The 11,838-nt window shown below is 54.3% G+C and overlaps 4 protein-coding genes across 4 annotated transcripts in view; 2 read left to right on the top strand and 2 right to left on the bottom strand.

Annotated features, from left to right (window-relative positions):
• Positions 1–1,630: 1,630 nt before the first annotated feature.
• Positions 1,631–3,343, top strand: MONBRDRAFT_19306 (uncharacterized protein; the record flags this gene model as incomplete). Its single annotated transcript, XM_001742773.1, has 8 exons — positions 1,631–1,812; positions 1,923–1,974; positions 2,071–2,139; positions 2,234–2,439; positions 2,571–2,643; positions 2,728–2,789; positions 2,891–3,072; positions 3,250–3,343. Coding segments are annotated over exons 1-8 (855 nt in total), but the record flags the coding sequence as incomplete, so codon positions are not given.
• Positions 3,344–5,065: 1,722 nt separating this feature from the next.
• On the bottom strand, positions 5,066–8,157 carry MONBRDRAFT_22439 (uncharacterized protein; the record flags this gene model as incomplete). The annotated part of the gene is made up of 10 exons (XM_001742326.1): positions 5,066–5,317; positions 5,430–5,471; positions 5,568–5,618; positions 5,704–5,762; positions 5,838–5,994; positions 6,097–6,334; positions 6,442–6,530; positions 6,699–6,928; positions 7,096–7,165; positions 7,243–8,157. 10 exons carry the CDS (start codon positions 8,155–8,157, stop codon positions 5,066–5,068), a joined length of 2,103 nt encoding a protein of 700 aa, XP_001742378.1.
• Positions 8,158–10,050: 1,893 nt separating this feature from the next.
• Positions 10,051–11,071, bottom strand: MONBRDRAFT_22438 (uncharacterized protein; the record flags this gene model as incomplete). The annotated part of the gene is made up of 5 exons (XM_001742325.1): positions 10,051–10,191; positions 10,380–10,447; positions 10,535–10,661; positions 10,785–10,825; positions 10,909–11,071. The coding sequence occupies 5 exons, from the start codon at positions 11,069–11,071 to the stop codon at positions 10,051–10,053; spliced, it is 540 nt and encodes a 179-aa protein (XP_001742377.1).
• A 118-nt stretch (positions 11,072–11,189) lies between these two features.
• Positions 11,190–11,838, top strand: part of MONBRDRAFT_13937 (uncharacterized protein) — a gene marked incomplete at both ends in the record, with an annotated part of 1,109 nt that continues 460 nt past the window's right edge. Inside the window, 4 exons of the mRNA XM_001742772.1 lie at positions 11,190–11,258; positions 11,347–11,439; positions 11,522–11,605; positions 11,703–11,793. Of these exons, the coding sequence (XP_001742824.1) occupies positions 11,190–11,258; positions 11,347–11,439; positions 11,522–11,605; positions 11,703–11,793 (337 nt within the window). The remainder of the gene's footprint in view (positions 11,259–11,346; positions 11,440–11,521; positions 11,606–11,702; positions 11,794–11,838) is intronic.

Here is an 11,838-nt window from a genome sequence, read left to right as displayed (position 1 = left end):
ATTTTCCCCCCCCCCCCACCCCCGCCCCCGCTCTGTTCCTTTCACCAAGGTGAGCCAGCAACTCGGCAATACCAGTTCACCAAATGAAAACTGAAGCTCCACACACACACACACACACACACACACACACACACACACACACACACACACACACACACACACACACACACACACACACACAAAAGCACAAGGGGATGAAGATGATGACAATTCGGATAACTCCTTCGCATCCACACACACACACACACACACACTACCGACCACTCTGCGTGAAGAAGCGCAGGATGGGGGAGTGGGGGGACTGGACGGTGCGTCTTGGCGCGTGTGTCTTTCGCTGTGTCTGGCTCGGCGGTTGTGATGGCTAATTGTAGGGATCAAGGAAGCTTGGGAAATCAATTACTGTACAAGAAAGGCTTTAGCTTTCAAGAAACTTGGCAATGGCGGCCCGGTCCATGATCATGTTCAGCCATTTGGCATCATTGGTCTCCGTTCGTTCACGAGCGCCCAGGCGGTGCACATAAAAGTCGATGGAGCTTTGGTTCCAGTCAATGACCTGCCATTGCAAACGGCTGCACATTCGAGTTGCAGCGGGCGGCGAAGCAACACGCGGAGGATGGATCAGGTTGTGGACCATCTCCAAAAGACAGGGAGCATAGATGCGTATGTGCAGTGGCCCTGCCGACAGTGACCCTGCCGACAGTGACCCTGCCGACAGTGGCCGGTCAATACCAACCTGCAGTCGTGTGCGCGCGCAAAATCGGCCACAGCGCGCACCAACGCCATTCCTGCACCTTGGCCCCGCGCCTCCTTGCGAATAAACAAGTCTAATAAAAGGCAAGGTGTGAAATACCTTTGGCGCGGTGTGCCCTGCAACCCCTCTTGCCCCCGTCAATCGAATGCAGGGTCATACCTTCCAGATACAGGGATAGACCCTCCCAAGTCCTGCATGAGCAGCGCGAGAGGCCGGATGGATGAGTTCAAGCGCACCCCAGGGGACGACGTTGACGGAAGGCGGCATGATGATCGACTGCCAACTCAAGGCACGCACGAATAGATGAAGAAGTAGAGCGCGTAGCCCACAACCTGCCCATCAACCTCGGCCAGGGTACAATGAAAGCGACGCGGCTCCTCAAATCCGTCGCGCACCAGCTGCTCAGGAGTGATTTTCACCTGATGTTCCTCCTTCTCGTACGAAGCCAGAAGCGTGATCAACTCAATGATCGTAGGCACGTCCGCCTTCGTAGCCGCTCGCGTTGTCAATCCCATCCTGCTTTGGCTCAAGCAGCACCCACAATCCCCAAACCCAACCCTGGCTTTGGACCCAAAAGTAGCGGTATCGGCAGCTCCAATTGCCGTCTCACATCCACAAAATGATCTCGTTGTTCGTGTAACCGTTACTTGAACTCTCTCTCTCTCTCTCTCTCTCTCTCTCTCTCTCTCTCTCTCTCTCACTCCAAACTCTCTCTCAGACTCTCTCTCAAACTCTCAAACTCTTTCTCAAACTCTCTCTCAAACTCTCTCTTAAACTCTCTCTCTCTCACACACACTCCCTCTCTCTCTCTCTCTCTCTCTCTCTCTCTCTCTCTCTCTCTCTCTCTCTCTCTCTCTCTCTCTCTTTTTTTTCTCTCAACTCGTCACCACCCGCGTGTCCCTCTGAGCACAACGTGAGCGGTGGCTGGCCTGTAGACCGCCGCCATGCCGCCCACCTGCCACAGCTGTGGGAGCTCGAGCGTGGAGGAAGACGAATCTCGTGGTACCACCACTTGTACTGTATGTGGCGCCATCATCGAGGACAACCTCATTGTCTCAGAGGTTTGTTGCCGCAGCCCGCTCGCTCTCCTGGCGACGATCTGCTCTCGGGCTGCTGATGCCCAGCGAGTTCATGTGCCTGCTTGCCGGATTCCCTCGCCCAATTGTGATAGGTAACCTTCACCGAGGATCGAGGCGTCGTTGAGCGTTTTGTAGACGCTGATGGTAGGCTGACCTTGCACCTTTTCGCCCCATGCCCGCCTTGTGCACACCCCTATCGCTAACCTTTTGCTCCCAATTCAAATTCAACGCTCATAATAGGGCGGGGTGCCTTCAATTCGGGTGCTTACGGCGGCTATCGTGACTCGCGTCAAACTACGATTGCAAACGGTACGATGGATTCCGGGCGTCTCGCAACCTGCTTCACCCTCGTCGACGTCAGCACGCTCAGCGACATTTGCACACACATACGTTTCTACCATAGGTCGTGCCTTGATTCAGCAACTGGCCAACAAGATGCAAATGAACTCGCACCATATTGATATGGCTGTCAATTACTACAAGCAAGCGGTGGAGCATCGCTTTACGCAAGGCCGGCCCAAGGAACATGTTGTGGCGGCTTGCCTCTACATCGTGTGCCGGCAACAAAAAACATCGCATATGCTGCTCGATTTCTCAGACCAACTGCGGGTACGAACTCCGTTTTTGATTGGCACATTGTGTCTTGCTCACGTGAGCCCACCTTTTTTTTTCTTGTTGCTGTAACCGACGTCCTGTCCATCTAATCTCAACCGGGTCCCGCGCACCCGGGCGTGCCACAGGTGAACGTCTACAAACTAGCAGCCACATACATGCAGCTGTGCAACAAGCTGCTCACCTCACTGCCTGTTGTCGGTGGGTGCCTTGCCCCATTTCTCATCGTTCCGGCCTGGGTGATGCCCGGTACCCTTGCTCATCTTCGTTTGGGCTGGGCCTTAGATCCTGTTCTCTACATTCCCCGCTTTGCACACCATATGCGCTTTGGAGAACTCACGCATGAGGTAAGGCTTACATGTAGTGGCACTGTTGGTCACTGCAGCCTCATCACGCTCACCCATCCACTCGCTGTACTCGATCTGCGCTCTGCGCTCTGCAATCGCAGGTCTCCAAAACTGCCCTGCGCATTGTGTCGCGAATGAAGCGAGATTGGATTCATGTTGGGCGCCGCCCTTCCGGTGTCTGTGGTGCAGCCTTGCTCTTGGCTGCACGTATGCATGGGTTCCAGCGTAACCTCCAGGATGTGCAACAGGCCGTCCATGTGGGCATTCAGACTGTGCGCGCTCGGTACGTAGTCCTGCCCAATAATGGCCTGGGGAAACCAGCGACGTGAGCCAAGACAGGCTTCAGCAGACAGTCCGGTGGCGGATCATGCCCGAATTTTTGCCCGGTGTCTGTGTAATCAGGAGGTCTTTTCTTGGCTTGCCAGGTCATGTTTGCCTCACCAAAATGCATGAATAATAGATTGGAAGATTTCGGAAACACCGAATCGTCCAAACTCACGCCTGAGCAGTTTCAGACCATTGAGCTGGGTGGTGAGGCTGAACCTCCAGCGTTTCGGGCAGCACAACTCAAACGTCAACGGGAGATTACTGATGAGGTTGTCCAGGAGTCAGAAGACCTGTCTCGGCGTGAAGACTTTGAAGCTTTGGATCACGAGGCGGCGCCGGCGTCATCCGGCGCGCTCGTGCCCGTTCCCAACCAAGGCCAATCTCTAGACAGCTCGGCTCTTCAGCCCATTGATGGGGCAGGTGTGGCCGCAACCATCGACACTACTTGGCATCCCCCAGAAGGACGGGAGGACCTATCCGACCTTGACGAGGATGAACTGGGCGATGTACGTCATGATGCAGGGCTGGATTTCTTTCAACTATTGTTTATTTGCTCTTGCTTTTTTGGTTTTTGTTCGGCTTTCGGCCATCTACCGGCAAGTCTTCAATGGCTTCAGCTTCTCATCGGTGCGCTTTTGGGAACCCTGCTCTCGGTTTACAATTTCAGCTTCTGCTGACCCCGGATGAAGCCGCAGTGAAGCGTGAGCATTGGCACGCTGTACGTGAAAGGATGTATACCGCCGATCCACTCCTGCTTTGGGTTGTGGCCTGCTAAAGTCGTGGCCAGGTGCTGGGCTCATGGTGCCAAACCCACCTCGTGGCATGTCGTTACAAACCTGTGCTTCTGTCTGCTAGGAGCATAAAGAATTCTTGGCTCGTCAAGAACAGCGGCGACAAGAGGGCGATAAGCCGGCCAAACGGGTATGTGATAGGATGCAAATGTCACGCGCAAGACAGCACCAGGTGCTCTGGCCATTTGCTAGAAAATTGGCTCACAGGTCATGCATGATTTGTTGCCATGGAAAAATATTACAGCGTAAGCGGACCAAGCAACCTCAAGCTCGTCCGGGTAATGCTTTCTTACAAGAGCGCCCCAAGGCGATTGTACGTGACCGCTGCTTTAGTAAACAAAGAGTCGGGCCGTGCCATGGAGTTGCACAAACCTGGTGTCCCGTGCTTGATCTTCCAGGCACACACTCAACTGCTACGTTGTCGCTGTAGGAAAAGCAAGCCTCCAAGAAGTCAAGCAAGCTCAACCATGCCGCCTTGCTGGCCGTGCTGGGAGAGGATTCCGATTCGGCTCCGCCGCCAGCTGCTCTGGATGAAACACCTTTGCTTGGCGGGACAGGCAGCAGCCTTGCTAAAACCTCAATATCTGCCTCGCAGTTGACTGGATCAAATCGCGCGACCACGAGTGGAAACCCGGTGTTATCCGCTGAGCAAACCCAATCACACCGCTCTACAGGCACATCGCGAGCCAGTGCGCTCGCCAGTGTGCACACTGGCCATCATGAGGGAGATGCTGAGGAGGATGAGGAAGACCTTGATGACGGCGAAGATCAAGAAGAAGAAGAAGACGACGAGGACGACGACGAGGACGACGACGAAGATGACGACGACATGGACTTTGATGCTGATCTGGGCAGCGCCATGAATGACTTGTGAGTCAACCGTGTTCTTTAAGTGTCTTCATGTCTTGGCACTCAATTTTTTTTGTCAAAGGGCATAGAGTGGGCCTTGATGTGTGTAGTTAATTGTTTGCGTGAGCTTGTGTGGAACAAATTCTGCCCGACCAGGGCATCCACAAAGCTAGTTCTCTGCCTTCGAAACGTGAGTCTGCGACAACGATCGAGGCGAAGCATGGCAATCCATAATCTTCTCAATTATATTAGGATTCCGTTAAGTGGGAACATGACATTACACGTGCATTACGTGAACACACGAGCAATTCAGAGGGCACGAGCGGCTGCAGGCTTTCTGTGCGGAGTAGCTTGATCGCCAGAAGCGGTGTTGCCCCGATCTGTCCTCAGCACAATGACCGAGGCCATTTTATCCAACAACAGCAGGTCGGGCTCAAAGCTCTTCATCCATGGCGTGTCGCGCTCCCGCATATGCTTGCATGCCTTCTTCACGGACAGTGCCTTGGACAAGCCCAGCTGCAAGGCCGCACGAGCCAGCGTTGTCCATGTCTGCCGCATCGTCTACGAAAAGAGGAAAAAGACAAGACATCAAACAAAGAATGAGCCAAGTGGCCGGTCCTCTTGCGCAATTTCAACGAAACGATGAACGATGTGTTGCAAAAGTCAAACGCACCCCAATCACTGATCCCGGTCCGGTGCCAATGGAAGCCCGAGTCTGCAATTTTTTTTTGAAAAAGTTCAAACAACATGAAAAGACGCTGAGGCAGCCTGCGCATAATGGCGCGCCATTGCAAGACAAGTCATGACGTACCTCCCGTGGCGACAAGAGAGCATAGTATGAATACCATTCGTCGAGGTGAATCTGAAGAAGCGAGCCGCAATAGCCATTAGAGGGACGTATGGCTGGCTGGCTGGCTTGGAAGATTGCGGAGCAGCATCGATCATACCTGCTGAACAAAGTTTTGCTGGTGGGGTGTGTTTTTCGTGGTGCAGACACAGGCATGGTCTAGCCACAGACGACTCAAAACAAATTGCAGTGGTGCGCAACTTGTATGTAAAAGTCGCAACCATGCAGCGCGACCTTTTGGTGTGGCATTGGACTCGAGCTCGATCTTCAGCCACAGCTCCATGGCCAAGTGCTGAACCTGGGATGCTGGTTGACGAAGGAGCATGAGTGTGAGTGCCCGTTGAAGACGACGCAGTCGAGCCAAATCTGCGCCCAAGGCCGCATCTATAGTCTGAAGCACGTCATCAACAACAGAACAGGTAAGACACACTGCTCCCAGTGGAAAAGCAAAAGACTGCAAACGAGCGTCCAAGCCTCGGGAAAGATCACACACTTGATCGATGATGGCCATCTTGAATTTGTGACTGAATTCTGATAGAGTCGTCTGTGTCCTGGAGATGACGGCTTCGCCAAGCGCGAGACAATAGTCTATCAATGGCTCGCCTCCCAGTTCCTGCTCCAGCGCCAGTAGCAAACAATCTTCGTAGTCGCGCATCATGTTGGAGGTAGTGAGCTCCGACGGGGAGCGCTGCTCGTTGAAAAAGCTGGTTTCCCAGCCTGCAAGTTGGTTGCTGAGGAGAAAAGCATCAACAGCAATTGCATTCACACAGTAAGCTCAAGAAGGCCCGAAGCTTTGAGATGAGCATCCACCCAGCACGACGCCAACAACACAACCAACCGTTCACAGTGGCCGACTTGTGCGGCGAGGATAGCAGCAGCCCAAGGCCCGGTTCGCTCATCACTCTGATCCAAGTACTTGAGCATGCGCTATTGGGACACATATCATTTAGCGCTCAATATGAGGATAGACTGCTGATCAGAATCACATTCAGACGAGCAGCTCCGGCAATATCTGGCCATGACACGCAGTGGAACGGGGTACGAGAGAGGCACACGACACAGTGGCCGGAAAGATGGGTCAGCGGGTTGTCTTACCAACAAAGTGCCCACGTGTGAGGGTGGAAGAACATGGTGTGTTGTGCCCAACGAGCAAAATGCATCGACGCAGCGAAGGGGATCATCAGTGTCATCCGGCAATACGGTGTTGGAAACCAATTTGAGGAGATCTGCCTTCACTTTAGGCAAGGTCTCATCCACAGCCAAGGCACGCAGCCGCGAAAACGCATTTTCAGGCATGACGTGGGGAGACAAAGGGCCCATGGCTTCTACGCGTCGTGGCAAGTTGCCCAACCGCATGACAAAACATACAAAAATTAGGAAGGAATCAAAAAAGCTCGTTGGGAAGTAAGAGTCGCACGGGCTCCTCCACCACAGTGACGAGACTGTGCTCGAGAACATTAGGAGGCATGGACCCATGGCGCAAACAACGCACCCAAGGCCTTGTGTGTGCGGCGCCGGGGCGATAGTCGCAACGGCGATTCTAGAGGCGAACGATGTGCCACCTGCACAAGCGTCATGAGGACATTGGGGCAGATACGATACAAAGAAATGATGGAGCTTTTTAGCACCAGGAACAAACCTTGGCAGCATGCTCCCCTGTCTCTGACTGCGACTGCGACTGCGACTGCGACTGCGATTGCGATTGCGATTGCGATTGCGATTGCGATTGCGATTCTAGACTCCCAGTGCTGGGCTCTGGGGATCGAGGGCGTGGAGCCAAAGTAGCCTGATGCGAGCGCAGCCCAGGAGCCACAGGAGTGCTTGCTGATGCATTGACACTGGAGGCAGATGAAGTAGCGGTGTTGATGGGACCCATTGTGTCAAGATTGCCCACGGGATGAAAATGGGGTGAGTCGAGGTCGGATTCACGTGCCCAGCCCAACGCATACGCAACGACAAAGCGCACAGTTGCCAACTGGCAGTGCGAGTTGCGCTGGTGTACGCGGCGCGTCTCAGCTGGCGTGTTGGGGCCAAGGATCACGAGGGTGGCCTGCTCGGGTTCTTGAACCCAGGTGATGGTCTTGGTTTGAGCAAGCAGTGGTAGAAGCTGTTGCAATGCCGCCTTGTCGGCCGAGGAAACGGTTTCGTGCACCATAATGGCGGACCATTGGTCCGGTAGGGCATCAAGAGGTTGACATTCTTCCACGGAAGCCAATGAAAGGGCCATGCTCCGAGCCAGATTGGCGAAACGGCCCTGCTGAAGCTTCTGGGGGCCATTGAGACACGCGCTCAGCGCGGCAACAGACTTGCGGGCCAGAAGTGCTCGAACCAGGGTCAGAGGTACAAACGGCGTGCAGCCCTTTGGCTTGGCTTGAGAGGAGACAGATACTCGGGGGTGCGCCTCATATTCAGAGGGGAGACAGATCCAATCGGCGCTGGCAAAATCCACCCCGATGGACCAGCCAGCCAGGCGCAAGCGCTGGCACAGACCCGTATCAGCAACCACGTCCTCTGGGACGTGGAGGCGGCACCTGAGGCTGGTCTGTTTGATCATGTTGAACGCTTACAGGCGGTCAGGCAAGCACAGCTATGTTATCATTCGCATGCTTACACTCACCCCGTCGCCCAGATCGTAGATCATCAGCGCCCAAAGGTCTCTGCCATCCTGATCCAGGAAAAAAAAAAAAAAAAAACGGCTGCTTGTGATGGAGCTCTGTGTGGGTGTGTGTGTGAGGAACTTGAAAACGTGTATCAACGTGTTCTTGCTCTTCACTCTCTCCGTACATGTCAGATTATTTTTTGGCGCGAAGGATTTGTCGACAGATTCAGCTGTGGGACATCAACAATTTGAAGGCGGCAGTGGTGGCAGGACGGTGGCAGGATGGCACAGCGATTGGTAGGAATGGATGGCTTGCTTTGAGCGCTGGGCCGGTTTGGACTGTCAAATGTAGATGCACCCATGCACGAGTTCTTCATGTATAGGCCATCTACAAACCCCCCCATCGTCGGCAGCAGCGACCAGCCGCAAGCGAGCCAAGAGATTCTGACAGCGCTCGGCGCAGGCACATGCCTAGTGCCCCACAACTGGCACAGCTGCCCTGCACGCGCTTGCTTAACGCGCCAACTTTGGCTGGATGCTCGCTCGCACATTCACCGGTCAAAGCTCACGATGCCGCACACCCCAAGCACCGGTCCAAACATCAACTGACTGCAGAAGCTTTTGAACGGCTGACCATCATGGCAAGGCGGCAGCGGCAACAACACGAAGTGCTCAAACGCGATCAGGGTCGATCTCTCCGGTGCGAGCTACTCTGCCTCTAAGAAAGACCTTTTCTTTCTCTCTTTTTTTTTTTTTTTTGGATGGATGGGAAGACCGCAAAGTCGCAGAACTTGGCTGCTACCTTCTGCCTAACATCTGCCCTCCTCGTGAGTTAGATTTATCGAGTGGCGCCAGGTGCGCCTCGAGCACTCGAGTGACATCAGGTAGAGTATTGGAATGAACCCTTCGCTGGCCGCCCTGCTGCGTAAGCGCTCCTCCTTATCACAACCCAATTCTTGTGTCGCAACTACCACGCATTCGCATGTCCACCGGATAGGGACTTTCTGCAGACTCTGCGCCTCAGCAAGTACACGATATTACTCCAACACTACTCGGTCCAGGCTTTTCAACGCTTGACAGTGTCAGAGATGCAACAGCGTCTGGGTCTGCGTGAAGGAGCAGCACATCGCATACATCGCGTGAGCTCCTTGCTCCTCTCCCCCCATGAGATGATGCCGAGGCGTGAGGTACATAAGAGTACAAGCGCGTCCTGATTCGCCGCATGGCTCACTGCTGCGGCAATCGCCCTGGACCATCAAAAACTCCATAGGCTTTGGCGGTGTGGCGTTTTTGCCAGGGGGTGGCTGATGAGGTTGATGATGGAGTTGAGGCCCAAACGAGCAGTGTTGAGGCAAGCAACAACAACGTGCCTTGTCCAGAGCCCTTGCGGCGTTTCTCAGCGGGGCAGCCGCTAGTCCAACCGCAAGGACGCCGCAGTGCCATTCTAGGACAGCTGCAGCCACAAGCGACACACAGTCAAGCTCCAAGGGCTCCGGCAAGCGTGTACTCGCACCGTAGCAAAAATGACTGTAGCTCAAGGGAATTCAATTTCCATGGCTCAGCCATCGCGAAAAGGGCCTCTGCACAGGTACGAGCCTGACACTGAACACAGACACACGTTCCATCACACTTGGCCTGATTATACAAATGCAGGCCCGGGTCCCTCACTACGTGAACCGGCGCGTGGCAGGGGGCGATCGATGACGATGTGGTTGCATGGACCACGGCTGTCTTCTATTTGCGCAAATTGCGCGAAGAAGCGGTACTGCCCCCGTACCACCGGCCAGCTGACCATGCAGTTCCGGTCGCTCCACTCCCACACAAAAACGCCCGATGGCCAGCACGGGCTTAGAGAGTCTGAACATGTTGCGTGGAGGCGCCGCGTAGCTCCAAGAGCTCGTGTACGGCTGCGCGCGACAGCTGGGTAATAATGTGGTACTCCTCCTTTGAATAGAAATGTAACCGAGTTCGTGGATCGGTATACTTGGCCTGCATCCCCATCACAAATGTAGAAGTGGTTCAAGGCATCCGAGAGCATTCAGCATCATTAGCATGCTTCCCATCTCGACAAGCCAACCCCCCACCCCGCCAAAGCAAGTAGAGGTGGCCGAGCAGGTTGGTTCACACACTTTCACGCCAAGGGCGCGAGTACCGCATGAGCAGGATACTCAACGTACCAAGAGACCAGTGAGATCACAGTACTTGACCAAGGGCTTGAGGTTGATTGGGACTCGCACGTTTTCGTCTGAGCACAGGGACCGTGAGTGTGTGCGCCTGGGTCCGCAACTGTGCATGTGTCCGTGTAATCAAAAATGTGTCAGCGTGGACTTACAGGTGGGTGCGCCTGTCGGATAGTTGAGGCCTCGGTCGTGCTGCAATACAGACTTGAGTGTGCGCACCTTCTTCAGAGCCCCCGTCGACAGCTTGCTCTGTTTGCATTTTTGCATGTTTTTTAGGGTCTGAGTCACACGATTGTTGACCGTGGCAAATACAACAAACAAGTGCAAGCCACATCCCACTCACGCAGCTGAGCCTTTTCCCGCACAACACCCCTCTCCCCGCTCGCGCACACACACACACACCTGAAAGGCAGAGTTCTTAAACGGCAGTGCCTTGGCTGTGCCTGAGCCCGTCATGATACTGGCCATCAAGAAAGTGAACGAGAACCTCCGATTGTCTGACAAACCCGTTACCAGCTGTTCTTACGCTGATGCTTGTTGTCAAAGCACAACACCAAATTTTCATTTTTGGGAAATTTTTGATCGGAAAGATTTCCTTCTTCTTCTTCTTCGAGGTACGACTGCCTGTCGCGGATGTGGCAGTGTCTGGGGACCAGGCGCGTGTCCAAGACTAGGGTGGTCTTGCGCATTGTTCAAAGCATTCTCGCGTTTGGTTTTGCAAGCGCACATCTTGTTGTGTGCTTGACTTTGACAAATTCTTGGTCGCATTCTAGACGCGAATCCTTTCTCGCCTATTTCCTCGCCAAGATGTCAGCCACAGCTCGGCACGAAGCCGCTATGAAGCGCGACATGCAGACCAAGCTGCGTCAGGCCACCGTATGATCTTCACCAATTGTCACATGCACCATACATGCGTACGCGTGCCATGCTCTCATGCATGCCCGAATCAACCCCATATCAATAGGATCCGTTGGAGAAGCTGCGCTTGCAATGTCTGGCTCGAGGCGCCGCCGGTATCAAGGGCCTTGGCCGCACCTTTAAGATCTTTGATGATGATGTGCGTCGCTTCCCCCTTGCCGATGGGCATCGTTGTTGGGCCAAATCGCCACTGAATATCGTACTTACTCTTCCCAAATCAGGGTAACAACCAACTGAGCTTTGAGGAGTTTTCCAAGGGTCTGCATGATTATGGCGTGTACCTCGACTCGGACGTGGTTCGTCGAGTGCCCGCAGCCTCCTGTGCTGGCTTCCACCTCTCGCTTCTTGCACCTGTGCGTCTTGCTCACGTGGTACCGGCAAGGGCTGCAGGAATACCAAGAGGTTTTTGACCGTTTTGATGCCAACAAGGATGGATCTCTGTCTTTTGACGAGTTCTTGAAAGCCCTGCGCGTAAGTGATGCGGACCGCCCCCGTGCCCTCCCCCCCCTTCCCCTTCCCCCTTCCCCNCCCTTTCCGG

This window comes from Monosiga brevicollis, genomic scaffold (assembly GCF_000002865.3).
Source record: "Monosiga brevicollis MX1 MONBRscaffold_2 genomic scaffold, whole genome shotgun sequence".
NCBI classification, from domain to species: domain Eukaryota; class Choanoflagellata; order Craspedida; family Salpingoecidae; genus Monosiga; species Monosiga brevicollis.
Note: the sequence above shows the minus strand (reverse complement) of the source record. Positions and strands in the feature narration are given on the sequence as shown.